Source organism: Trichogramma pretiosum, unplaced genomic scaffold (genome assembly GCF_000599845.2).
Source record: "Trichogramma pretiosum strain Unisexual culture from Peru unplaced genomic scaffold, Tpre_2.0 scaffold17, whole genome shotgun sequence".
Taxonomy (NCBI): Eukaryota; Metazoa; Arthropoda; class Insecta; order Hymenoptera; family Trichogrammatidae; genus Trichogramma; species Trichogramma pretiosum.
Genome location: NW_019641225.1, coordinates 69570 through 96984, shown reverse-complemented (window position 1 = coordinate 96984; position 27415 = coordinate 69570). Strand labels below are relative to the sequence as shown.

The window sequence follows — 27415 nt, the reverse complement described above, 5'->3', positions numbered from 1 at the left end:
AGGTAATACGATAATCGATTGTACATTTACCGATACTTCCAAATCCAGACTCAGATTTATAATTCAGGCAATCATTTTTAAAATACTTTTGTTTTTATATAATAAATAAACTTTGAAAAAAATGAAATGTTATATTGCGAGGGAAAATTCTCTTACTAATACAAATGAAGTAGAAACCAAAAATGACTAGAAGTACCGATTTTATAGAGCGAAAATAAATTGAGTACTCAAAAGTATCGATTGAAAAATCAAATATTATTTAAAGAATCGAAAAGAATTGCTGCATTCTAGGCGTTACATTTATTAGCATGCATGCTAGCTATTTAACTTTTGACACTTGTTTTTCTTGGATCACTATTCACATATTTTTTACTCTATAGTCAATAAGCAATACCGTCTTTAACTACTGCAATATTACATTTTTTCAAATTGACTTTCCTAACCCGGATAATTAATTTTACCTTTGATCGTTTCTGACCAGTTTAATTGCTAAGAAAAAAGGTACGGCCCAATAAATAACTATATGAGTTTCTCAACTTTCGACTATTACAAGGATAGTTATTTACCTTTAGTTGCAGAGAAGTTGCTCTAACGATGTTGCTTGGTGCGAGAGTTATCACCTCAAGATAATGGTGTGACGTACAATTTTTCAAATTAATATAGCAGACGGAGTCGATCCTTTTTGGAGAATCTAGCCTGGGGTAAATCAAACTCAATTGTCTAGTAATTACTTGTTTTATGAGATAATAGAGTTTCGAGGGACAATAAAACGTAAAAATGGCCAACGTGTTTATTTAAGATAAAGGAACACACATGTCACTTATGTTAAAGCCTGAGAGAGAAGCTACTTGAAGAGAACATTGGCCCCGGCAAAATATCCTCGTACACTGAATAATTTACCGAACCTCGGTATTTTGTTTGTTTACATTACTCGGGCTAATTCTCCATTATAGTAGAAGCTATTCAAGTTACAGTTACATAAAATTTTTATAAACATCGACACTCTCCTTGATAGAAGTTTTCAACGTAAATAATGGCCAAAGGACCAAAAACAAAGTATATAAAAATTTTAAATGAATGACCATTAATTGACCGGTTTTTGGAATTTTTGTCTTTGATACAATTGTCACAAATTTAGAGCGCATTTTGAATGACTTAAAAATTCAAGAAATTTAGACTAATTTTCAACAACTTCGAATTCGATATAATCATTTCAAACCTTTACCACTAGATGTCGAGTACCTTTATCTGTAAATCTGCAAGTGACAAAGTAAAAATACTTGCTTAAATTTGAAAAGTGCGTTAACTATTTTGTTCATACACGGACAACTTATGGCAGACTAGATGGAAATTTTATAAGTTAATCTGCTAGTGGCAAAGTTAAAATAATTGTATCAGTTAAAGCATAGTTTGAAAAAGGGTTCATTCTTGATGCTCTTTAAACTTGAGTTAAAAAATGCAATTTCATTGACGTTCTACATTCAACCTGACTTGGTTTCTCATGCTTAAGTTTTCATTCAAATTCGGAATATTTATCATTAATCATCATTTGAAAATACAGAAACTTTTACCATATGATCAGTCAGGATTACGTTTCCGTTTATTTTACCATCAAACGAAATTGTCCCTGATTCGAACTCAAAATAAAAATAATTATTATTCAATTTTTATTTTTAGCTCTTTAAAGACGATGATATCGCTTTAAGCCTGCGTCACCAGATGGCGAGAATCTTAATCCGTGAAATCTGCAAGTGGCAAAGTCAAAATAATTGTATAAGTTATATCACGGTTTTGAATAAGTTCATTGTAAGCCTAAGGGCCTAGTTTGAGCAGAGACGAAAAATCCTAATTTTTAAAAAAATTTTTAAGATTTTCAATCGAATATGGCTTCCTCTTTACCATTACGTTTCAAAGTAAATATAGGCCAAGTAATTGGTGAACAAAGTAAACATTGCCTTGCTATGAAAATAATTGTTCGCACACGACAAATAATTCTGGAAGCGAGGATGATAAAGACATACTATGATCCATGTACACGCAACTAACGTGCACTCACATGCTTGTATCTATACACGTGAACTCCTTTGCCAAATTTCGATCAATAATTCTCGACTGCCCGAAAATTCCTTACCTAAATCTGCATATCGTACATATCTGTTTGTAAAATATATATATGAGAACGAAAGCCACACACGGCAATGTCTCGACCTTGAAAAATTTTTCAAGCTCACGTGTCTTATCGGGCCAAAGCGCTCGATGTGTGCATGTGCATGTATATATATAATAACAGCCCGAGAAGAAAACGATGAGTTTCGATCGTTGGTCTGCACGCACGCCTTTTTCCATTCATGCAACAGACTCCGTGCTGCTGCCTATATAATATACACGCTGAATGAGAAAGAGAGAGAGAGAAAGCGTAAAGTTCGGCCGGAAATATTTTATTGATTCGTACAAAATGCAAGTTATATATAGCACATATTTCCATTCATATAACCGACTCTCGCTGCCGCTGAATGAGACCGAGTGTATGTGTGTATAAAGAGTTCGGCCGCGCGGGAATGTTTTATTGATTTGTACAAAGTGCACAAAGCTATATAGGCATAGCCAAGAAACTGTCTTGGCTCCGTAACGTGACAGAACAAAGTTCTTTATTTTTATTTTTCATAACTTGGCTCGTGTAATGGCAAAAAAAATAAAATTACGATTATACGTTGCAAAAGTTGATTTTAATTTATGTGTATAACGCCCTTGAATGGTATACGAGTCCCTTGTGTGTACGATTATTAAATTGAAGACTATAGAGTACAATAGTCGCCTCGAGCGAGCCTTTTGAATCGCGTCCCACTCGGCCCGAGTCAAAAGTTTTTAAGAAGCAGCGCAGCGATTACAGGTCGTCACCCGAAATTTGTCCGGCTCGCAATTTTATAATTGCGCGTCGACTTTCATAAAGCTTTCTCTGCGCGCGTCTCGTTGCAGAAAAATATCAGCGCACGACGATGGACTTTTCGGGTACGATAGCAAATATAACGTTACAAAAATTCGAATAAGATGATTTCACTTTTTAGCTGCCACCGCTAGATGGCGAGTACCTTTATACGTGAAAATCTGCAAGTGGCAAAGTGAAAATAATTGTACAAGTTCAAACTTACTTTATGTATTTATTGTAATTGTTACCTTTATCGTAAATACGATACCTATAATAAATGTGTGTGTGTGTGCGATTGTGGCACACGTGACACGCGGGGTCACAGGTTCATTCATCGGAGCTTTCGCTTATTCGTACAAGTACTTACACATACTCACAGACACCTACACAGATAAGAGAATCTCGGCGCGTGCTGCAATTCCGACTACTACTACTACTACTACTACTACCGCTGCTGCGCGCACACCCGCTGCAGCAGCATTGGCCTATGCGGACGCGAGACGCATCGTATTATATATATACATATAAAACACTGGCGATGCGAGTAACGGTAGTTGGCGATGCGAACCGAGTCGGGCAGGTTAGTACAGTCCACGGCACGAGACGACGCGCATAGCAGCTGAGCTTCAGCAGCGGATAGTCGCGCTCGATATATACATACATACATACATGGAGGAGATAGTCAGTGGCGCGACGAGGCTGAGACACCAGCGAGCGATTATATAGCTGCTGCAGTGCACCGCTCCATATACTGATATACACGCTATATCGAGCTTGCGACGCGACCATAACCTACGACGGATTAAGCTCCGCAGCAGCGAAAACAAAAAAAAAACTCGCGTGAGTGCAGAGAGAGAGAGAGAGAGATGTATTATTGTATACGATGCGATCTGGATACGTTGCAGCGGAAGATAACGCGCGAAAATAGAGAGAGAAAAGATTTGTAATAATTAACGGAGAGAGACGCGTTATCGAGTATACAGGCTGTGTGTGCCTGCTTATCGCGCGATTATCATACAAATAGACGGCGTGTATACTAAACGTGTGCGTACGAGCGATCGATCGATTGGCCTGTAACGTTTCGTTTTTTTTTATATATAAACACAACGTATGCGTTTGTGCAGTACGAACGGGTAAAAAACAGTCGAAAGTGCGAGAGCTTGCGGGCTTTTCAGATCGAAGAAAAAAAAGTGCCTGCAGCGCGATCGGTTTTTATTTCAATTTTTATCAATCTTTGTATGTACCCATCGATATAATATAAAACGATACTCTTACACCGTTTCACATCCATCGGCTGTGCAAATATAGGTGAGTACTGTTAATTTTATCTCTTCTGCTCTGTTTTTTCTTTTTTTTTTTACACACGAATTGAAAATACCCTCCCTCTCCCTCCCTCTCTCGCTCGCGGTGAAGTTCGGCGGGTGGCGTACACATTATGCGCCAGGGTGTGCAGCAGCAGCAGCAGCAGTAGTAGTAGGTACAGAAGTTTTTGCTCGATCGTCCGTGTAAATGTAGGTGACCGACTTTCATCCAGTTCGGTTTCGTACATACACACACACACACACACGCAGTAGCTTCAATTTCGGCGGCCGCGTGCGCAATGTTTGTTTTTCCTTTTTTTTCGTCCGGCTACTTTGAACTTCGGGCCAATTCAAGCTCGTTTAATTTGCAATTCATTAGCTCTTTGCGTATCGTGGCGAGCATTTTTTTCTTTGCTCTTTCGTTCCAAAACTCAAGTGCCAATAAATGAGTGTGATTCCACGCCACACAGCTGTTGGAACATCGAAAGAATTAAAACAAAAAAAATCTTCCGATCGAAGCACATATGCACGAAAGCTCGCTCGATTCCGCGCGTGATTCTTCGATCCTAAAACGCGTGTATCATTATTTACGACCTCGAGCAATTTACTTGTGTACGGCATAAGCTTTTTTTTTCTTCTGCACGATGCCGATGCACATGTATACACAAAGCTTGCACATACATCGTTACGAGTAGAATAATCATTTCAATAATAATGTACGTCGCGTCGCGGGTTATTGCGCGAAAACACGATATAAAGTGCGGTAAAAGCACCATTCTCTCTCTCGGGGGACGAATCCACGGAATTGTTGGCTCCTTCTTTCTTTATCCTTCGTGGTTTCGGGTCGATCGTAACCAAATGAGATATGTACGCTGCAACAGGTTCCGATACTTATTCATTTTTATGCGAGGAAGAAATAAAAGAAACAATCAAGCGACAATAAAAAAAAAAGAAGAAAAAAAAGTCGATCGATCAATTGTCTTACATAAGTCGGCGGTTATAACATAACACACACACACATCAATAGCACACCCAAGAGACCGAATAAAAAAAAGTCGTGCAGCTCTACGTTAATCGTCGCGTAGTAGCTTAGTACGCGCCGCGCATGTCCTTAACTCGCGAGCCCGACTAATCTATAGATCGTGCACTGGGTCCGTCTGTATACGCGACGAACTTCCAAGAAAATCTTGACACGACATCGTTTCTGAGCTTCGAACGATTTAGCAGAGTGCGCGCGTGCGGCAATTGAAGTTTATATCGTAGCCAGCCGTATTATTATTATAATAATAATAAAATCGTCTGCCGGCGGTGGCGCGTCCACTTTCGATGCTACGTATGCACGCGCGAGAGATAACGGATTGTTTTTTTTCGTCTTTCTATAAATAGGCAGCTCCGTTGCTACAGGTGTAAACACGATACGATGCGATCGAAAAAAAAATAAAGACAATTACGCGCGTATCGCGAGTTTAACGCATGGGCAACGCAACAACACCGAGTCTCTGATGAAAAGAAGCAAAAAGATCGTACGCGTATTATTATCCATGCATTGCGTGCTACATATTTGAGCTAGACACTGAGAGCAGAAGAAGACGAAGAAGGAGAAGAAGTAGGCCTGGATCATCGCTCGAGAGAGCGACACTTCAATAAAAGTCATGAAATTGCCCCCCGGCCGTCTAACGTCCGACTTTGACGAGACGTCGCACGCGACAAATAACTTCTATATATACGGCGACGACACGTTTTATATAAATCGACCGACGCGTCTGATGTGTGTACCCGTTTAGTTCGTCGGCTCCTGCTGCTGTTGATCTCGTTTCAAAAGCTCAAGAAAGAGAGAGAAGCTTTTCAGAGCTTTTTTCAATCATTTCGATCGCCAGATCTATTTACATATTTATTAATCATTGAAGTATTGAAAGGGTCAACCAGACACCAGGTACAACCGGAAAATTCAAGATCGGTTCGCAGCTATACGTACATTCTAGTCTTAACTCGTCTCCAAAGTGGCAATGTAAATTATCGATCGGCGATCATACGTATATAACACGGCAGCTTTTGCAAATATTTATCTCCGATCGCACACACGCGTGCGTGTATGTAGCGTATAAGCGAGTATTCGTGTATTTTGTCATCATTCGTGACATTGCCTGCGCGAAATATGTATATATCGACGACACTTCGATCGGCAAAATGAGACGACGATGATCGTATATAGGCATGTGCGTTTATTATATAGATTTCAATCGAAATCACGTGAGACTTGTATAAGCCCCGCGACGATCGTTGTATCTGTCAGCTCGATTGACTCTCGAATTTCGTATATTATCTTGTGCGACTGCGTTTTAATAGGATGTGGACACAACAGTGATCGTGTGAGCTTGAGTGAGTAAAAATAACGAAGGAAAAGAGAGAGAGAGAGAGAGAGAGAGAGAGAGAAACGAGCGTGTTTCAACTCGTAAAAAATGAGACGAGATGGCTTGCGTGTTATCTCGCAGCGCGCGCAGGCATATATAACACAAATAAAATAATTGTGGATATTAATTTCCAATATATATTCTATAAACATAACGCGTATTACACGACACGTGCGCGACGTGCAAAAACAAACATCGTATCGTCGATGCAGAGAGAAAGAAAAGTCTGGAAAGTTTGCGCCTCGATCCTCTTCGTGTTTACATTATTTTTTTATATATTACACATAAAATGAATTTAATTTTGATAAATGAAAACTAAATCGATAAATGAAAAATAAATCTGCGTATCGTGCGCGCGAAAAAAGGCGAAAAACAATAATAGCATACAGCCAGACGGCGCCAATCAATAGTTCTCTCGTCGACTCTCTTGCACCGCCGCAACGCATATTATTGTGTGTGCGTATTATACATCTCAATATAAACGTTGAGATAAAAATGAAATTTTCCCCGCGCGAGCATAAGCTCGCTCGTTTATATATACGTGCGATTTCTTGCACGCACGCCTGCCGCTGCTGCTGCTGCTGCTGCCCGTGTATATGTGCGCTGATAAGATATTTTATATTATATTGCAATTATCGCACGGCGCCGCGCGATATATCCGAAGGCATTGCACGCGCGCATCGCCAGTGTCTTGGCGAAAATCGAGCTCGTCGCTTGCGCGCACAGAGTACAAAAGTTCGAGTCGTTGTCTCTTTTTTTTTCGACGAGACACGGAAAACTGTATACAGCCGTATAGTGTGTAACGCGCGTTTGTGTTGGATAACTGACTTCGAAGGGCTTCTCGACGCGACGATATAGTACTTTAGCCGCGACGATCGCTTCTCGAGTGCAGCGACCCTACAGTAAAGCACTTGTGAATATATAGTATTGTACGGTGAAGAGGCGAAATAGAAGCAGCCGAGCTTTAATTACGTTCGATCGTACACGGCGAATAACATCTCGCACGAGGTACATATCTCAACAATTATTTTAATATAGTTGTAACATCTCAAACTGCAATACCCCCTGGATTCTCCGCATTACACACATACAGATGGCCTACGCATTGACCCGCATTGCACGTTTCTGCAATGCGTCAAGATTCCCGCGAAGTACAGGATAGCCCGTGTAATGTAACGTAAGCTTGTAACTTATCCTACTCTCGTTACATCCTGCGCCGCAGTCCTGAAATAACTTTAATTTCGTGTAATATAACGATACTAGGCGGACTGATTAATCGTCAGTGGTTGAAAAAATAACTCGAAATAAACTTTACCCTAAATGTACGTATACTCTCGCAACGATCGAGTCGATCGTGTGTTGGGTGCATTCGTGTGCAAAGGTATTTTTTCATTTGGCGCGTCACCGCAATAATCGCGCGATTTGTGTTTACACCGCTCGACGATCGCGAGCAAATGTTATTTTTAATCGTCACGTGTGTACTTTTTCTTTCTCTCTCTCCTACGACGACGACTCGGATAAATGTTTCATTGAATAAACTTTGATAAGACTTTAAGGTGCATATTATGCGCGTGTGCGACGAACGTATATTTTCTCGTGATTCTCTTATACAAAAAAAAAAAAAATGATGCGAAGCGTGACTGATGATAATCAATTAGCTTGGAGGATTGTAGATCGGCGCAAATTACGAAGTGCTCTGAGATGTACAATCAAAAACTCAGAGTAATCCTGAAATTATTTATTATCGCAATTTGTGAAAAATAAAACGCAATATCCGTTCATCAAAACATATTTATTGATTCTTTTCAAACTTTGAAGTTGTCTTTATGTTTTCATTGAGAGATAATTACACAGGAATCATTTAATATGTCACAATAAATGAAAATATTTCTATAAGTATTTTAAACCTATCAATTTTAGTTTATAAGTTGAGCTTATAAGTAATATTTTAAACTTAAAAACTTTAATGGAACATAAAATCATACATTTATTTGTCAACGCGTGCAGAGCGGTGCGCCATATCGATGTGAGCTTTGAGATTTGCTCTTTGTCCGAACGTTTTTCCGCATGTCTTGCATGAATGGGTGATACCATCATGCGACGATTTGACATGCTTATGGAGACCAGATGGACGTTTAAATTTTTTACCACATAAATCACATGCGCGGGTGATACCATTGTGTATCGAATCGATATGGACTCTGAGATGACCCTTTTGCGTGAATGTCTTTTGGCATATGTCACATGCATGTCGGACTCGATTGTGCACCGAATCGATGTGCTTTCTAAGATTACTCTTGAATGAGAATGTCTTTTGGCACATACCACACGTATATTTGACATCATCGTGCCTCAAATGGAGGTGACGAGTGAGATTACTTTTACTTGATAGTTTTTTCTCGCAAATATCACACGAGTAAGTAATCCCGTTGTGCGTGTGAATGTGAATTTTGAGATACTCTTTCCGTGAAAATTTCTTGCCACAAATGTCACATGCATGTTTGACACCATTGTGCATCGATTTGATATGGGTTTGAAGACTACTTTTATGATTAAATGTCTTTCCACATGTACTGCACGTATGTTTAGTCCCATTGTGCACAGAATCGATATGGGTTTGAAGACTACTTTTATGATTAAATGTCTTTCCACATGTACTGCACGTATGTTTAGTCCCATTGTGCACAGAATCGATATGGGTTTGAAGACTACTTTTTTGAGTAAATGACTTGCCGCATTTACCACATGAATGAGTGACCCCATTGTGCACAGAATCGATGTGGATTTTGAGATACTCTTTCTGTGAAAATTTCTTGCCACAAATGTCACATGCATGTTTGACACCATTGTGCACGGAATCGATGTGTTTTTTAAGACGAAATTTTTGTGTGAATGTGTTTCCGCATGTATTGCACGTATGTCTGACACTTTTGTGCACCGTATCAACATGTTGTTTGAGATTGATGTGGCTCTTAAGATGATCTTTTCGTAAAAGTGTCTTATCACGTGTACTGCATGGATTTTGGGTACGAATGTGCATCGCACTGATGTTAGTTTTGAGATTACCTCTTTGCTCGCCGAGTTCACAATCGAAATTCAAATCCATCTCTTTTTTCACGCTGTCCACGGTTTCTACTTTAATTCTGTTTTCAATATTGCAATCGTAGCTATATTTTATATTCTGCGAGGGATATTGAGAATAATCGTCAGTTTTCTTATTTACTATTAAATCACTAATGAGCTTTACATCTTTACACTCGAATTCAATAGACAATTCGTCAAATTTATTTTCGCAATTTTCGTGACATTCTTGAAGCACCTATAAGAAGATATACTGTGTAAACTGTCATACATAAATATTTCTCATATGAATAACATATATTCTTACTGAATCGTTTGGCGGAAATCCGAAGAGTTGATTTTTGTCATTGGGCGCCGAGTCAATTATATTACCACCATCATTTTCAGTAGGCCACTCATCAATGGGCTCTCTTTTGATGCTGAAATAATGATTAGATTGAATGTCGTGCTTAAATATTTTGGATACTTTGCTCATTGAAAATTACCTAACAGCAGAATAAACTGTATCACTGGGTTCCATGTTTCTCGCTTAGAGTTCCGTTGGCAATTGATCGTTCTGTAACAGTCTACGTAATACATCGATCTAACTAATTCAAATTAAATTTAATAATATTTACTTGTAACAAAGTAGATGTAAACAAAGTGACACTACTGGTAATGCTACGTTGTCATGGAAATAACGTTACCGATCTCCCTAATGAATAATAATGATTTCCTTGATAATTGATATTTTTTTAGGAAGAATGTAAAAACTGAACATAAAATAAAATAATAATACTTCTATATTCGAGTTAAAAGTAACATAAATTTTAATGCGATTGTTCAATATTGTCGTATATATTCGAGTTTCATTATATCGTTTATATGTACTTAATCGCGTGTATAATAACTCGAGCCTAATAGCCTCGTGGCACGTGATATCTTCGCAAAAGTTAATCAAACGTCCTTTACTTTCTTGCAGCACAACTTCTGCTCGCTCTACAAGTAACCGGCGCAGTCGCTAAATTCAAGATCCGCTGCTGCCGCTGTCTGGCTATACATATCATCAGGCAAAAGAGGCCTATATCATGAGTAAACTGCTGGCGGCCCTCGCAGCGGGCTCGGCGAGCGTCTGAGGTCGCGCGCCCCCCCTCAGCGGCGGCGCCCCCTCAAGCCCTCGGCCAGCCCTCGATAAAAAAAAAAACGCGCGCAGAGCTCCGTCCAACCCGTCTCGTTCATGGACAATGAGCAGCCGCACCAAGAGCTGGTCAAGTGCGTCGTCGTCGGCGACACGGCGGTCGGTAAGACCCGGCTGATTTGCGCCCGCGCCTGCAACAAGCATGTCTCGCTGTCCCAGCTGCTCACCACCCACGTGCCCACCGTCTGGGCCATCGACCAGTACAGGATCTACAAAGATGTGAGCACGATTTCTGTCGAATCAAGTGGAATAGTTAAAAATTGGCGCGCGAAAGAGCACGTTTGATTTATACAATATGATTTGGACTTTGCCACTTGCAGATTTACGTATTAAGCTACTCGCCATCTGGTGGTGGAGGCTGGTTTTAATTTTGATTGATTTTTCATACACTGATTGAGCAATTAAGGCAAAAATTATATTGGTATAAAGATGGTATTTATTTTTGATCAAAATATGTAAATTTGAGTATCGTTTTTACACTAAAATTGATTTGTGCGGTCGTATTTTCATGCATTTTATGTGTATTGTATGAAAAAAAAAATTAATAAATTATTTCGGATAAGTACCTCAAATAAATTGCAGTATTACTTATCTTAATTTGAAGGTTTGATTTTATATTAAATCTTCATTTATTTCAATTTTTTGTGAACAATGTAGGTGTACTTAAAACGAAATGCAACATTGAAAATAAATACGGTGTACGCTGTTTAATTTATTTGAATTAATAAAATATTTAGTTAAAGCCAGCTCACCAGTTATTGAAAGCATAAAAAGGCGTACCAGTAAATAAAAGTTCATGTTAAACTTGAAATTATATGATCATATTAAAATAATTGATGGACAGTAAAATTGTGTAATATTTTTTATAATATTACATCAATTATTATCCATTATTCAATTTTAACATAAGCTTTCATATTTTTTTATTTAAATAATATTTACTTCTTCAGAAATATATTACTTTTCTCCAAGTGAATTAATCATGAGTAATGACAATTATTCTAATTGATTCGGGTGCACACATTATAGGTGCTTGAGCGCTCCTGGGAGGTGGTCGACAACGTCAACGTCTCGCTGCGCCTGTGGGACACGTTCGGCGACCACGAGAAGGACCGGCGCTTCGCCTACGGCAGATCGGACGTGGTGCTGCTCTGCTTCTCCATCACCAACCCCGTGTCGCTGAGAAACTGCAAGGCGATGTGGTACCCGGAGATCCGTCGCTTCTGCCCCCATACTCCGGTGCTGCTGGTCGGCTGCAAGAACGACCTGCGCTACATGTATCGCGACGAGGCCTACCTGTCGCACTTTCGCGATCGAGGCGCCGCGGCGCCCTTCGTCCGAGCCACCCGCAAGTCCGACCTCGTGATGCCCGACGAGGCTCGGGCCGTGGCCCGCGAGCTCGGCGTCCACTACTACGAGACCTCGGTGTTCACGTACTACGGCGTGAACGAGGTGTTCGAGAACTCGATCAGGGCCGCCCTGATAGCCCGCAGGCAGCAGCGCTTCTGGATGACGAATCTGAAGAAGGTGCAGCGTCCGCTGCCGCAGGCGCCCTTCTGCCCGCCGGAGCCGCGCGCGCCCGAGCTCCAGCTGGCCACGAGCAGCTACGAGGACAATATCGCGGCTCTGTGGCAGTCGCTCGAGCACACGGACGTCGTCCTGGTCTGCGCCGACAACAACAACGACGACGCGTTCGAGGCGCATCGATGCTTCCTGGCCGCGGCGTCGCCGGCCTTTCATCGGCTCTTCACCATGGACGTGCTGAACAATCATCAGCAGCAGCAACTTGGAACGCCGAGGAGCTCGAGCGACTCGAGCACGCTTGGATCCTTCGGCGAGGCGACGGTGGGCGAGTTCAACGACGACACCGAGTGCCTCATACGCCTGGAGCAGAGCAAGGCCAACAAGTGAGTGAATCCAAAATTTCTGATTTCAAAGTATCATAATCATCATGACACTAAGAGTTCATGTACGAGAACCTATATGATTGAATGTTCATTTATCCTGCGAATGAACTAAATTAAAAAAAAATCTTCAATTTAGAATGATTTGAGTCAATTTCCACACTATATTTATGGTAAAATCATAAGTTTTTCAATACATTTTTTTCTTCATTGAACGTTGATTAGTCATGCTCAGATTTCAATGACTTATTGAAATTTATGAATTAAGTAAAAAAAACCTTTCATTCAAGAATTTGAGTTTTTTACTATTAAAAAGGTACGAAATGTTTGTTTTATACTTTTTAATTCAACCCTTGGGGTTTTAAAAGTATGAAATCTTCATTTTATGCTTTTATAATAAGACAAAATGTTACTTTTATACTATTCAAAGGATAAATTCATTACTTTATACTTTTATAAAAGTATAAATCAGATGAATTCGATTTTTTACGTTAAATTTGTATACTTTTGTGGCGCGCATAAATTGATATTAGTTACGCGAACCCGTTTAGGGGGTTTAGCGTTTTATTAGCAAGACTTATCGATAGTCTAAGTTGACCTGTTCGATACTGAGCTTTCTGCTTTCATCAACAGATGGAGCATTGACAATTCGCAAGTGTCAAAAAATTTTCTTAGGATATATAATACTCAAAAACCCATCAATTTATAACATGCATAACTAATATCTCTCTTTGTATACTATACCTCTAATTTTTCAAAAATTTTTTATTTGGAGAAAACATTTTTCAATTAGTCAAACGATTTTTTCTTTTATTTAAATGTTATTCACATTGGAAAGAATCATTCCACCGAATATTTACAATCCAAAAAAAATTAATTAATATTCGTTATTGGCGCAGAGTTTGGGATCAAATCAAGCGTCGATCGAGCTTCCAAGTGATGTCGAGCCACGAATCTCAGAGGCGTGCGATCGGAGCCACGCGAGAGCTCAATCATCCCGCTTTCCAGAGCATACGCGTCGTCGTGGTAATTATTGGCTTCGAACGAAAAAAAAAAAAAACTACAACTACGAAATATTACGTATACGATATGAATCTTTTTGTCGCGACACAGGCCGACAACGGAAACGGTACGTTCCAGCAGACGACCCTCGTCACCCTGTCGAAGATCATCACCGGTCAAGCTCTGCAGCAGTGCCTACAGTTCATCTACACCGGCAATCTCGACAAACGCTGCCATCATCTCAAAGTGAGCGCCAATATGATACTTGACAAAAAAAAAACGTTTCTTTCTTTCTTTCTTTGTTCCTTTCTCCGTTACACCACTTGTGTACATATTATAGTGCGGCTTAGAAATTTTCGTTTATGTATAATATACGATTGATAAATTTGATATACGCATGTGCTGTATATATATAATATAATGGAGAGAGAAAATATATAATCGGAGAGGAGCAAATAATGTGACTAACCGGTATGTCAATTTTTTCAGACATCTTCTTTCGGGCTTCTACTGGTTAGTACGTGTTTATAAATAACGACATTGAGCGCACGATACAATAAAAGCACGTCGTCCATACGATAATAATCTTCTATATTTACACGCATACATTACACCACAGACGCATGCGATCCACACGCATCCAATAAGCACATAATATAAACTTATTATCAGCATAATTTATCCGTTATAAATAGATTCATTATGTCATCTCGTGTGCATACATAACACGTGACATTTGATTCGACGCGATTAAACGACCACCGACACCCACACACTGTGCCGCGTGCATTTCATTGCCAGTATACACACAAAAGCTTTTGAATCACAGATTATGATCTCGATGTGTTCAAAAAATATTTAGCCGTTTTCATGAACTCCATATAATTAAACAATTTCAATCTTTTCTCTCTCTCTCTCTCTCTCTCTCGCTCGACAGGAGGTGCGCCAGGCCGCCGAGTTCCTGGAGATACCGCAGCTGCTGATGCTGCTCGACAACGGCGTCGGCCCTTCGGCGGGCGACCTCTACATCCACGGCAACGTCAATCGGCAGTTCAAGCACGCGGTGCGCCAGCGGCTGGAGGCGCTGTGCCTCGAGCAGGGCTTGTTCGCCGACGTCGTGTTCGAGCTCGACGACGGCAGTCTGCCGGCCCACCGGGCCATACTCACCGCCAGATGCGACATGATGAAGGCCATGCTGTCGGGGGACTTTCGCGAGAGCACGGCAAAAATCGTGAGGGAGTTTTCTTTTTCATCTCGCCAGATGGCTAAAAAATGACCTTTTGAAATATTGAAAAATTCATTGCTTGTTGTAGGCCAATTTTTCGTATTACTATGCTACAATTATCGAGCGTATATTTTAAAAGACTTGAAAATTTCGATTTCTTTGTTTCAAAACGTGTAGACCGGCTTTCAACCACTTTAAATATGGTTATAACCACTTTCAGCACCTACCACTAGATGGCGATTACCTTTATACGTAGAAACCTGCAAGTGGAAAAGTCAAAATAATTGTATAAATCAAACGTGCTTTGATGTCCTTTTCATTGTCATTTCATTCAAAGGGTTTGTGTGTTCATATCGCATTTTGATGATAAGTAAAACATTTTATAGTCGAAAACCAGTATATGGTCAGTATTTACTGGTAGTACATGACCATGAGATGTTGTAAAAAATATTACCCTTCTGGTTACTAAGTCTTCAGATGTGATCTGTATGGCTCTCTCGTGTTCGAGAAATTTTTTTGTCGTACGAAAATTTGCCTCAACGCGTTAAAGAGTTCCGAATACTCGACAGTACATAGAAATTTAAGTTTTAACGATAATAAACAATCAAACCAAAATTCAAAGTAGGCCCGCTTCACGGATCAAACTTTCTTTTTTCGCTCTCCCCTTGCAGATCGCGTTCCCCGGCGTGCGCGAGTACACGTTTCACAAGCTCCTCTGCTACCTCTACACCGACGAGATACCGGCCATATCGTCGGCCAAGTGCCTGAACCTGCTCGAGCTCGCCAATCGTCTCTGTCTGCCGCGCCTCGTGAATCTCGTCGAGGCCCGAGTCATCGAGGACCTGGAGAAGCTCGCGAAAAACGAGACCGATAATACCAGCCACAATCCGGAAGATCAAGGTGGCAGCGGCAGCAGCAACGAGGCCATGGACAATTGTCTGCGTCTGCTGGAGCTCTGCAAGCTGCACAACGCCGATCAGCTGGCCGACTGGTGCATGAACTATCTGTGCGTCAACTACAACAGGATATGCAGGGCGTCGCCGCGCAGCCTCAAACTGCTGCATCCGGACAATCAGGAGTACCTGAGCGAGCATCGCTGGCCTCCCGTTTGGTGAGTTAGATTATTTTAGAATTTTTGCTCTCTTTACACGATTTGATCAAATTTGACGGCAATCGATGCTCGCAGGTACCTCAAGGACTACGACTACTATCAAAAGTGCCTCGCCGAGCAGGACCGCGAGACCAAGGTGCCGGTCAAGCGCAGCTCGTCGCCCGCCGGCAAGCAGGGCTGCCTCTGCTTCTCGACGAGCAACAGTCGCAGTCGCAGCGCCAGTCGAAGCCGCAAAGCTCGCAAATCCGCCGCCACCGTGGCTACGGCAGCATTGCAAAAAGCCAACAGCGAGCCACTTCGAAACGAGGAAGGGGAAGAGGAGGAGGAGGACGAGGAGGACGACGACGACGACAACGACGAGTACGACCGGCGACACGTATGACATCGCGTGTCGAGCGGCTGGTCGTCGGATCATCCCCGGCACCGACGTCGCTCGCTGAGATTCGTCCTCCTCGTTCTGCCCATGCTCATACTCGTGTTTATCGGCACGATTTTTACCGTTTTGATACTGATACAGATCTATACTTAAGATGAAAATATACAATTTTTTTAGCTTCACCCCCGCAGCTCTTTATTCTTCTCTTCTTTTTTTTTTTTTTTTTTTGTATACATTCGTCGAGATAAAAACGATTATGAGCGGACAATTATATCGAACGCATTTATTTTATTCAATTTATTATATCTACGTTTTTTTTTCTATTCGATTCAAGCGAGATTGTCGAATGCATAATGCCGAATTAATTAATGCCTATTATACGATACACACCATGTTTATATACATTGTTACGAAGAAAAAATTACGTGGTTTCGTTGTTACTCGTTGTTACTCGTGGAGAGTGTTGAGATTTGGACAAAAAAATATTTATACAAACTGCGACGATGGATGCTGTGCGTGAGAAACGACGAGAGAAAAATATGAGATGTTCAGATTATTGTATAGACACGATGACACGGGAAGTGTCATTATTTTTGTATCGACACTTTCAAAGAGTGACGATAAACGAGCGACGGTCTTTAAAAAAAGAGTAACGAATTTTCCGATAAACATCTATTTTTATCGCGGCTTTTAAATTTGTCTCTTTCACCCGCGAAGGGATGTATAATACACAACGACCGCATAATATAGGAAACTACACGATTTCGATTTGTATACTTCCTGATTTTACCGGGGGGAGGCAATTATATTATGTAAAACCAGACCAAGGTCGACCGATTCTTTTTTTTTTTTCTTTTTTCATGCATAATTGTGATAAAGAGCTAGAAAATATCTATAACGAAACGGTGATCGATATTAGACACATTTTAGAAATTTTCTCTGCACTCATTATGAATGAATTTTAATACTGCACTCGAGTCTTCGATAAATTTGTACGATTTTAACGACTCGTTATCAAAGCGAAGTCGATGGAAATAACCGTATTTTAAAAATAATGAATTTCTTTTTATTGCATATCGATGCGGATGTGCGTTTAATTTCTTTTGCAAATCTGTAAGATAACAAAAAAATATAACAACAGTAATAAACGAATGAATGGCGTAAACGACGATATCAGATTTATATGTACACGAGTAACAACAACGACAACAATAACAACAAAAACAACAAACGATTTATAATTATTACATTCATGTCAAAAAAAAAAAAAAACAATTTTGTACGTAAAAAAAACTGTCAATAAACGAAGCGTATATATTCAGCGCATAATAAATTCGCAATTCAATTTATTTTCAACGATGGATCTATAAACGTAATTTAATGTCAGAATAATTATCGAATTTTTCTCTCTATAGCTTACAATAAGTTATAAAGCTGTGTATATTATAACGAGCCCGACACGCGATCCACTAATTTTCTCGAGATTTCCGTATTATATAGGTGTGTAGGCGATCGATCATCGCAGTCGTTAGTCGGTATTTAAACACGCGGCGAACAGAGAAAACGACTCAACGAAGACAGCGGCGAACACGCGTAACGACGCTAAGTACACGCATTATAAATACGAATCCGTCATCGCGCTCATTTATTATACGAAATTCCCGAAAAAAAGTAAAGATCGAGGCGCCTGGCGCTATACTACTTATATGCAAATTAACACACGGTATACACGCTCCAACATGTGGCCGTTACTACCACCACCGCCGCCGCCGCCGCCACCTCCGCACCAATCAGCGCTGCATTCCATGAAATTCGTATACACACGCTTGAAAAAGAAGTGACGAGTATCGAAACGGTCATAGAACGTGGCCGCCGCCGCTGCCACCACCGCAGCAGCCGCACGCTCAAAAAACAGCCGTTAGAAATCTCCGCGCGCTCGCTCGCAGCCGCCCGTACTATATAGGAGTAATACATAAAGCCAAAGTTGTATGTATAAAGAAAGAAGAGCGAAAAAAAAATCTCAGTCGCGTCTTATCGCTATCGCTCTGCTCTACACGCACAATAACGAATTCACGCATACACGCACATATATATATAGGGCAGAGAGAATCGCAGCGGTTCATTCGTTATCTCCTTTCGTACGTACGTTCGTGTGTGTTTGTATGTAAATGTGTGTTTTGTACGTGCACGTCAAACGTGTTGTTGGTTTTTGTGCCGTGCCGCATTTTGTGTGTCGTGCCTGTGTGTGTGTTGTGTGAGTGGATTTAACGTATAGTACAGTGAAACGAGAGTGCGATAGCTAAATTATTCATCGCGAACTTTTAATACACACTCGCGCATTCGTTTCTGCGGCGTGAAAGAGAACGCGAATGTACGCATAGAATTTTTGCGTGCGAACGACGGTTGAGCTGCCGAATTGAGAAGCCGAGAGATGCGCCACTGCTACTACTGTTGTTGTTGTTGTTGTTGAAACTGTCGCGTGCTTTGTGTATTATTTACGAGATACATCTGCATCGTCATCATCATCATCTCGTTGGTGCGTGATGAGCACGACGAGAAGACGCCAGCATCTTCTTCTATTACATCGATTAGTAGCCAATGATCGCAAGATTTCCGGTAAGTTTTTTCCTATACACAATACGTGTTAAAACGGAGCGTAACCGACGTCAATCATTTCGGATTTGAAGTAGTTCTATATACAGTCGCGCCTTATTCTGGGCCACAGCCGCTGCCGCCGTCGCCGCCTCATTTAAATACGTCAAAAGTCGATCAGCCGAGAGTGTTTACATTACATTATATACAAGTGCCTATATATGAAAGGCGTGCGCGCGCGCGCGAGCGAGCGGTTACACATTTCGGTGTAGATGGAGCCGACCGTGTGTTGGATTACTATACCATTATAATTATTATTAGGCCGCGCGGAAAGCGCGTGTCACTTAATGTATAAAGTCTAAAATCGGATGTGCGGCTGCTGCTGCTCCGACTCTCATTATGTATACATCATTATGTATATAGGAAGAAAGAGTACACACTGAGAGTTCACAGCACAGCACACGCAGCTACTCGATGAGCGAGATGATGGAATTTGTCTTCCTTTCTCTCGCCGAGGCTTCATCGTAGATGTAACAATTTCTCACATATCGCGTGTATGTATGGTATACGAACGAGAGAAAAAGAGACGACGCATCGAGTGGTGTATGTAATGGTGTAGAGCCAGGCGCAGATACATAAACATTTATGTATATATACACCTATACGTATATATAATCGCACGAGGAATGAGAGAGAGAGAGAGAGAGAGAGAGAGAGAGAGACACGCATGGGAAAGGCTTACGTGTCATGCCGTTCTCTTTCGCAGACTTCTTGTATATTACTCATTATTATTATAACATTACATATATGTACCCCGTCGACTAATATTATATATGTTGTAAAAAGAGACTCATCGCGTTGAGTTTGCTTCGCGTCTATCGGGGCCTGCTGCTGTTGCTTCTGCACGGGCCACCCGCAGCTGTCTCTTCTTGTGTGTATACATACACCTTTTTTAAGGTACAGAAAATAATACACCTATATGTAGTACGCAGCCCTGCACCCACTATACGGACGCACCTACCTACCTACACTGTCGTATAGAGGTACACCGAGTGTTTGTGCGCGAGTGTGTAATATGTGTCACGTCGCCCTCCGTTCTCGACATAGAGTGCGGTGAAAATTGATAAAATATTCTAACATTTTATCACGAAAGGAGACGAAATCTCTTCGCATAACGCCGCTGACTAGTGTTGCTGCTGTTACTGCTGCTGCTACTTCTTCTGCCTCTGTGTTTGTTGTTATGTGTACGCTCGTTTTCACCTCAATACTCTGATAATTAAAAGCTCCGGTTTCGCGCGGGCCTCGCTCTCGCGAAAGAGAGCAATTGTCAATGCGTGCCTCTATGTCATATACACACAAGTGAATCATTACGATACACACACTACCCGCGGTCGAGAGCCACAAGCAGGCTGAAAAATTCTAACCTTATTGCGCGCGCGCCTCTGTCTCTGCTCTACGCTCGTACTTATATATCTACTCTCTTTCCGTCTCTCTTTCTCTCGCGCTCGTTTGCGTTTTTCGCACGCGAATATATCGTGTCCTGGCCTGTGTGCTGTATATTCGCGCATAGTAGTGTTATAGAGTAGTCGCTCTGCTGATCCGCTGCTGACCGGTGTTGTGTGCTCATATATGTGTACGTTCTGTGCGTGTGTAATATAATTTCACCAAAATCATCCATCTCTCGTTCGAATCATTCCGTTCACCTCGATACTCTCTCTCTCTCTGTACCCGACGATGACACTCGTCGTCGTCGTCGACTGCTGCGAGGCCAGAGTCTCGTGAAGTAACACCTCGATGCTTCTCTCCGTGTTATATCGTGTGTCTCTGCATATTGTCGCGCATGCTAAAGCATATATAGGAGAGAATATGTTTGCGTGTGTTTGTGTGCGTCATGCGTGTGTCTACGAGACGACGAGTGCAGTGGCTGAACACACTTGGCTGCTGCTGCTCGATCGTTTGGTTCATTGATGATTCGCATTTGGCGAGTTCCGCGCAGACATTCCATTGCTCGCTGCTGTTGTTGCGGCTACACGGCACAGAGAGCATCTCGCTGATACTTGTAATTCCCATGTCTAGAAAGTCTCGTCTCGTATCGAAATTAAATGATTATTATGGTGACTTGAGAGCGCTTTTATTTATGCGCGCGACCGAAATTCTGCCTCTCGTGCTCGTGCAAAACGATCCTCGAAAATAACTCCAGTTCCTGTCTGCCTGCCTGCCTCTGCCTGTTATATAGGTTTGCGAATTCTTTGCGAATGAGCTCGTGGAACACATAACACTACTACCTGCTGCTGCTCTGTGCGTTGGAATTTTCTGCATTTTTGTTACTAGTGAAATAAATCTTATTGCGCGAAGGCTAACGTTTCAATCGAGCCTTGAGAGAAAAAAAAAATTATTGTTGCAATAAACAAGTGTATCGAGTCGAGATATGAGAGGTTTTCATGTTGCTTAGTGTCAAGCGTAATCTCTAAGTTCATTCGGTGTGTACGCTTTATCATCTATGAGATCTTATCAATTTGAGAAATTTGATGAAAATGTTCATGTAGATTTTCACCTTGCTGAATACTATAGCACCTTTGAAAGGTAGATAAGCAAAGTCAACTCGTGCACTGTGAACAAGAATTTGTTGATAATCTCAATTTTCATTGATTCATTACAATTGTTTTATTCATTAAATCTTGCTTAACAACAGAATCTGTTATCTCAAAGTAAGAGCCTTCAAATTGTAGATTTACTCATCAATCTGTTCAATAAGTGTATTCATGATTCATTGATCGTCCAAAATAATAGTACATATATTTATGGTTGAATTCTTGTGTAGCGATGTATTTTCACACAAATTCCATTAATACATTGAAATGAACTTGAAAAAATTCAAGAATGAATAAATCAATAATATTCTAATTTGTTTTTTTAGGTGCCTGCTGCGTAGGACATTTGCCAGCAGGATGGGCAAGCTCTTGTCAAAAATCTTTGGCAACAAGGAGATGCGCATTCTCATGTTAGGCTTGGATGCAGCTGGAAAAACTAGTATCCTTTTTTATCAAAATTTATTACAATTTTTAAACCTAATCAATACTTCATCATTTACTGAGGTACTTACTATTTAATTTCAAACTTAAACGGCACTTCATCATTAATTGAGAAATTTACTATTTGATTAATGCAAAGATAAATTAAACAAGTAATTATGAACATTTATAACACTATTATTTTATCTTTTATCTGCCATGCTGTAACTTTATCTTCAAAATATTTTTTTTGGTACTGCAGGTAAAATACTGCAACATCTTTTTATTCATTCGATTGTAGAGCTGAAAAAAGTATGCAGAAAAGCATTGTCATGCATGAATCATAATTGCATAAATATTCATATGAGTATTTCAAACTTATATGAATCATATTATTCACAACCTCGAACTGTTTTACCCAAACATACCTCTATATAGATTTTTGTGCATATTCTTCCTTATCCTTTTTTTAACAGCTATTTTATACAAACTCAAATTAGGACAGTCAGTTACAACTATACCTACTGTTGGCTTCAATGTGGAAACAGTGACATATAAAAATGTGAAATTCAATGTCTGGGTTAGTAAAATATTTACCTTACTGCTAGATGAAATTTACATAGCAAATTTTCATGATAAAATTTTTTTTTTTACAGGACGTAGGTGGACAGGATAAAATCCGTCCTTTATGGCGACATTACTATACAGGAACACAAGGACTTATTTTTGTTGTAGACTGTGCTGATAGGGATAGAATAGATGAAGCACGCCAGGAGCTACACCGAATCATAAATGATAGAGAAATGCGAGATGCCATTATTCTAATATTTGCCAATAAACAGGATCTTCCAGATGGTGAATTTTACTATCATTTTAATTGAAAGTACGATATATTATAAGATATGAATGATGTTACATTACTTTTTTTTTAATTTCAGCTATGAAACCACACGAGATCCAGGAGAAACTCGGTCTGACGCGGATACGCGATCGAAATTGGTTTGTTCAGCCGTCTTGTGCTACAACGGGGGATGGACTTTACGAAGGACTCACGTGGTTAACTAGTAATCACAAGTTATGAGCAATAGTTCAATAGATAAGTCATCTGGACAAATTAAACACCATTACGTCAATGTTTACAGCCATGTGTGTTAATGCTTTTCGCTGCTACCACGTTTTGATTCGTGTGTAGCAAATACACAGGACAATATAGTGATTAAGTGTACAAGATTCTAAGGACATGTGAAAAAAGTAGATTAGTGCAAGATGTGCGTGATCGGTTATTGTATATCAAATTTACATCCCTGCCATCCTTCTCACCCTTTTCCTAGGGTTAGTTCAGATTTTCTTAAATTTTATGCCAGGGATATTACGTGTAAAAAGTTATTTATAAATGTAAAATTCGTTAACGTATAGCTCTGAATACATATAAAATATTATATATCACTCTCCTTCCCTCCGAAAAAAGCGTATCCTTTTTGAAAGATATAATGTCCAAAAGAAGTTTGGACGTATTAAAAAAAAATAACAATACTGTATGACAAAGTAAGCAAAAAGCACGAAGTTATAATATTGCGGTATGTAAGAAATTAATTATGTGCACAACGTGACTTGTTAAAAAAACGTCTGATATAATTTTGCTTTTTATTAGCTTTTGTACATGCATTTTTTCTATATTTTGTTTCCATTTGTACAAGCATATAAAAATTATATTAAAAAATTTGAGACATCGAGAGTATGTATGATAAGAAAATCATACAATACCAATATTTATTAATAAATGAACAATGAAAATTGACACATTAATAAAATCCTGACCACTTTTCATCCAACACTTCCAGTTATACTTGTTATCAATGTAATATTAAATGATATTATTGTGAACAAACCGAAAGGATAACGATGATCAAACTAAAAATCGTATTACAGTAATAAGCGAGGTATAAAAAAAAAATGAAAATATTTTAGAGATTATTTTTTATGTGTCATTCGTCGAAATAATTAAATAGGTGCTCGCATAATGGTTCGAGTATTCGTTGAAATCGAAATGTATAAAGACCGTTTCATAGTTGTTAAGGAGATAAGAAAGAAAAAAATCATTATTCGCGCTTATGAGAATCGAAAGGTCTCCAAGTTATGATTCGATTATATCTATATTATAGAGCTGAAATTTCAGAAATCTCATGTTTTAATTAAGATCTGCTAAACGTAGACTGTCATCGACTTTTAATAATACGCTAGACTCAAAACATTAATTGTACATCAGTGCCACTCATTTTGCTGAAATGTTGACTTAACTTCAATTGTCGTCGACTTGTAATTCGAAAAAAAGACCAATACGATCAATCGAGATTGTATTATATTACAGAAAAAGTGAGCAATGATTGTGGTCAAAAAAGACGCAAAAACATCTGTTGAAATAAATTACTAGTAAAAGACACTCATTCGTTTTTCACGATCATAATGTAATGGTTAATAAATAACAATGCCAATTGTGGCAGTAGATACATTGTATAATCTGACGAGATGTGATAGTTGATTTTGACTTTTTCACACGAATGAACATTCACTCGTCATGTCTTCTTTGATAGTCAAGCGTTAATTTTACTGATGATGAACAATGTATAATAAAAACAATATCTATTTGAGCACGCAATTGTAATGTGTTCGATATTAATGAGGAAACCGCAACCGGAAAGTAGCAACTCAAATAGATTCTCTGACTGTCAATAATTTTGAAAAAAATTCTCAAACATGTATACATAGTATAAATATTCTCTGTTGGTGAATGCAGCAAAACAAGTGTTCGACGCACTTATAATTTATAGTCAATGGGATAGATATAATTTAAATATACTAAAAAATGATATAGAATCGATTTTTAGGAAAAAATGTTAACGCTTAGAATAACGAATGTTGATGAGAATCGTTATTTCGAATTTTTTATAAGATAAAAAAAAACCAATAACATGTATTGCAATAGATTGTAATTCGTTCGAGAGACGATAAGTACATGTTGTTAAATCGAATATTTTGTAAAGGATTATTCAAATCTTTATTTGCGAATCGGTGAAAGATTGTGAGAATGAATATTAGAAAAAAAAGGAGGTGTTCACGCTTGATAATTTACAATTTTTTATAAATCTATATGTGTACTCCTTTTTAGAGTAAAAAAAGAAACGAGAAAAACGAAATTATCGTCGAGTTGATGAATCTGATTGATGATCGTGTTACATTCCACAAGCGCCATGTACAACTTAATTAGGTTTAAAGATGGAAAAAAATAACGATTGTCTATTACATAATTTACATAAAAAAACGAATTTATTGAATGATTTGCTCGAAAGTAACATATACTATATACATTTCCCTACTAAGCTTTCTTTACGCAAACGAATGGCTAATGTATTTTGATAAATTAGTTTTTCCTACTTCGTTATCGTTTGCATTTTATGTACGATAATTACTTTTGAAGGTACATAAATTATTATACTATAAAAACTCACTACTGGTCTATGTATAAAAGCTTCTACAAAAAAATCAGCTAACCATGCAAAACAGAAAAAAAAGAAAATATGTCAAAAGCACAAAACGCAATCAAAGTAACGTTATAACGCGAACGTCATAATTTTCTTTAGCCTTTTTATTTCTTAAAACAGAGAGACAGAGAACGTCGAGAAAATGGTGAAGCACTTATTATGGAAATAAATGATAAATCGTCATTAAAAACGCATTCTCATATTTTCTGCCACCCGCACACGCATACGGCAAATGTTTTCCTTCTCACAATTGGTATTCATCGAGGAGAGAAAGAAAGAGAGAGGGACACATCGCAGGAACGTCCGTTTCTTACAATGTATATAATAAATCAATCGCGGAAATTGAACGCGTCGATCGATCGCGGACATCTCTCGTTGCTGCTTCTGCTGCTGCTGCTGGCGGCGGTCCACGTCACGTTCGCGTGGTGCGGCTGCGTTTTATATACATACATATATAACTAAACGCAGAAACGAATGCATTAAATATTGAAACGAACATTTCTTTTTTTTTTTTGCTTTCATTTGCATTTCGTGCGTACAGCTAACTGGCAGGAATGTAAATAAAGTATGAAATATCTATGTTACGGAACGATCTCGAAAAGATTAATATTTTGCACGTGCTAAATGATGACAGGAAAAAAAACTCGATCCCGTAACGACGCGGTGAGAATTTGAAAGACAGGAATTAGCTGCCGGTATAAATCTATTAAGCATCGGTAATTAAATTTGAGGATCAATTATTCAAACTTCTCGCGCAGTTTTTAACCATCCGCGGGGGAATCGACGCAGCATTACAAATCATCCGAGCGTTCATTTGTCGGAATTAATTATCTGCCGTCGTCGACGTCGTAGTGGCGCGCGAGAGAGGACAGGATGCGATATATAATATTGACACGAGAGACCGGCGTGTCGTTATATACATGTAATATCACAAAAGCGTCGCATTTTTATCATCGGCTCTGTTGCTCGAACGACGCCCATGACAATATTCGCAGATATATACATTAGCGGTATAGTAATAATGATACGTAATGAGATTATCGAAGTGGATTTTTTTTTCAACGCCACTCGCGAAATGCGAGCCGAAAGAGGAGTTTTTCGCGCGCCGAAATCCGATTATACGAGAAGTACAACAACAACAACGACGACGACGAGAGTGAGAGAAACGAAATAAATAAAAAAAAAAAAAAAGTCGTTTAGCCATAGGTGTGCGCGAAAAGTCTGCCCAACCCACGGCGGTGGTTACACGCGACAACGCAACAACAGCAGATCAGCGCACCGAACTGTGTGCAGCCATAGCTACACATGCATGGCAACGTACTCGCAAATGCGTTCTCTTATTTTCCCCGAGATTTTCCGCACTCGTCGCGATCAACCCTTCCCACCCCCGCCCCCGCGTAATGGTGTATAGCCGCAAACAAATCGTAAATCCCTCGCGGCGATTTTAACGCTCTACATATCTCTCTCTCTCTCGGTACCCGTTCCACATATATATACATATAAATGTACGTACGGATGTTTTGCTCGCGTCGCACTGTATGCTGAATGTATACAAACAGGCGTTGCGCGCGCGATAAGCGCTTATATACTTCGTATATTATGTACGGAACGAATACGGAAAATGAGCGCGCGACGCTCGTTTCGCGCGTGGATCTACGTTTTTTTACCCTTCGCTATTGTATGATTATTATGTGGGGGCTCAAATTTGACTTGCGAATTTTGGAATTTAACAAGGCGCGTTAATCACTAGAAGATATAA

At 39.6% G+C, this 27415-nt stretch overlaps 3 protein-coding genes across 7 annotated transcripts; 2 read left to right on the top strand and 1 right to left on the bottom strand.

The window, feature by feature from the left end:
• The first annotated feature begins 3529 nt into the window (after nt 1–3529).
• Nucleotides 3530–17853, top strand: LOC106649318 (rho-related BTB domain-containing protein 1). 3 transcript variants are annotated; one of them, XM_014366671.2, is made up of 9 exons: nt 3530–4234; nt 10681–11115; nt 11926–12803; nt 13700–13826; nt 13914–14048; nt 14292–14315; nt 14740–15033; nt 15699–16138; nt 16214–17853. In XM_014366671.2, the coding sequence occupies exons 2-9, from the start codon at nt 10936–10938 to the stop codon at nt 16518–16520; spliced, it is 2385 nt and encodes a 794-aa protein (XP_014222157.1). In that variant the 5' UTR covers nt 3530–4234; nt 10681–10935; the 3' UTR covers nt 16521–17853. The 3 variants fall into 3 exon arrangements, with proteins under 3 accessions (XP_014222157.1, XP_014222159.1, XP_014222158.1); XM_014366672.2 differs by lacking the exon at nt 3530–4234 and adding an exon at nt 7340–7646; XM_014366673.2 differs by lacking the exon at nt 14292–14315.
• LOC106649320 (zinc finger protein OZF-like) lies at nt 8443–10285 on the bottom strand. Its single transcript, XM_014366674.2, has 3 exons — nt 10205–10285; nt 10027–10138; nt 8443–9957 (listed from the first exon to the last, which is right to left on the bottom strand). The coding sequence occupies exons 1-3, from the start codon at nt 10237–10239 to the stop codon at nt 8626–8628; spliced, it is 1479 nt and encodes a 492-aa protein (XP_014222160.1). The 5' UTR covers nt 10240–10285; the 3' UTR covers nt 8443–8625.
• Nucleotides 17854–18722: 869 nt separating the features above from the next.
• Nucleotides 18723–25436, top strand: LOC106649311 (ADP-ribosylation factor 6). Of its 3 annotated transcripts, none has more exons than XM_014366658.2 (5): nt 18723–19130; nt 22024–22136; nt 22594–22697; nt 22774–22972; nt 23056–25436. In XM_014366658.2, exons 2-5 carry the CDS (start codon nt 22055–22057, stop codon nt 23196–23198), a joined length of 528 nt encoding a protein of 175 aa, XP_014222144.1. In that variant the 5' UTR covers nt 18723–19130; nt 22024–22054; the 3' UTR covers nt 23199–25436. The 3 variants fall into 3 exon arrangements, with proteins under 3 accessions (XP_014222144.1, XP_014222143.1, XP_014222142.1); XM_014366657.2 differs by lacking the exon at nt 18723–19130 and adding an exon at nt 20564–20748; XM_014366656.2 differs by lacking the exon at nt 18723–19130 and adding an exon at nt 20565–20739.
• The last annotated feature ends 1979 nt before the right edge of the window (nt 25437–27415 follow it).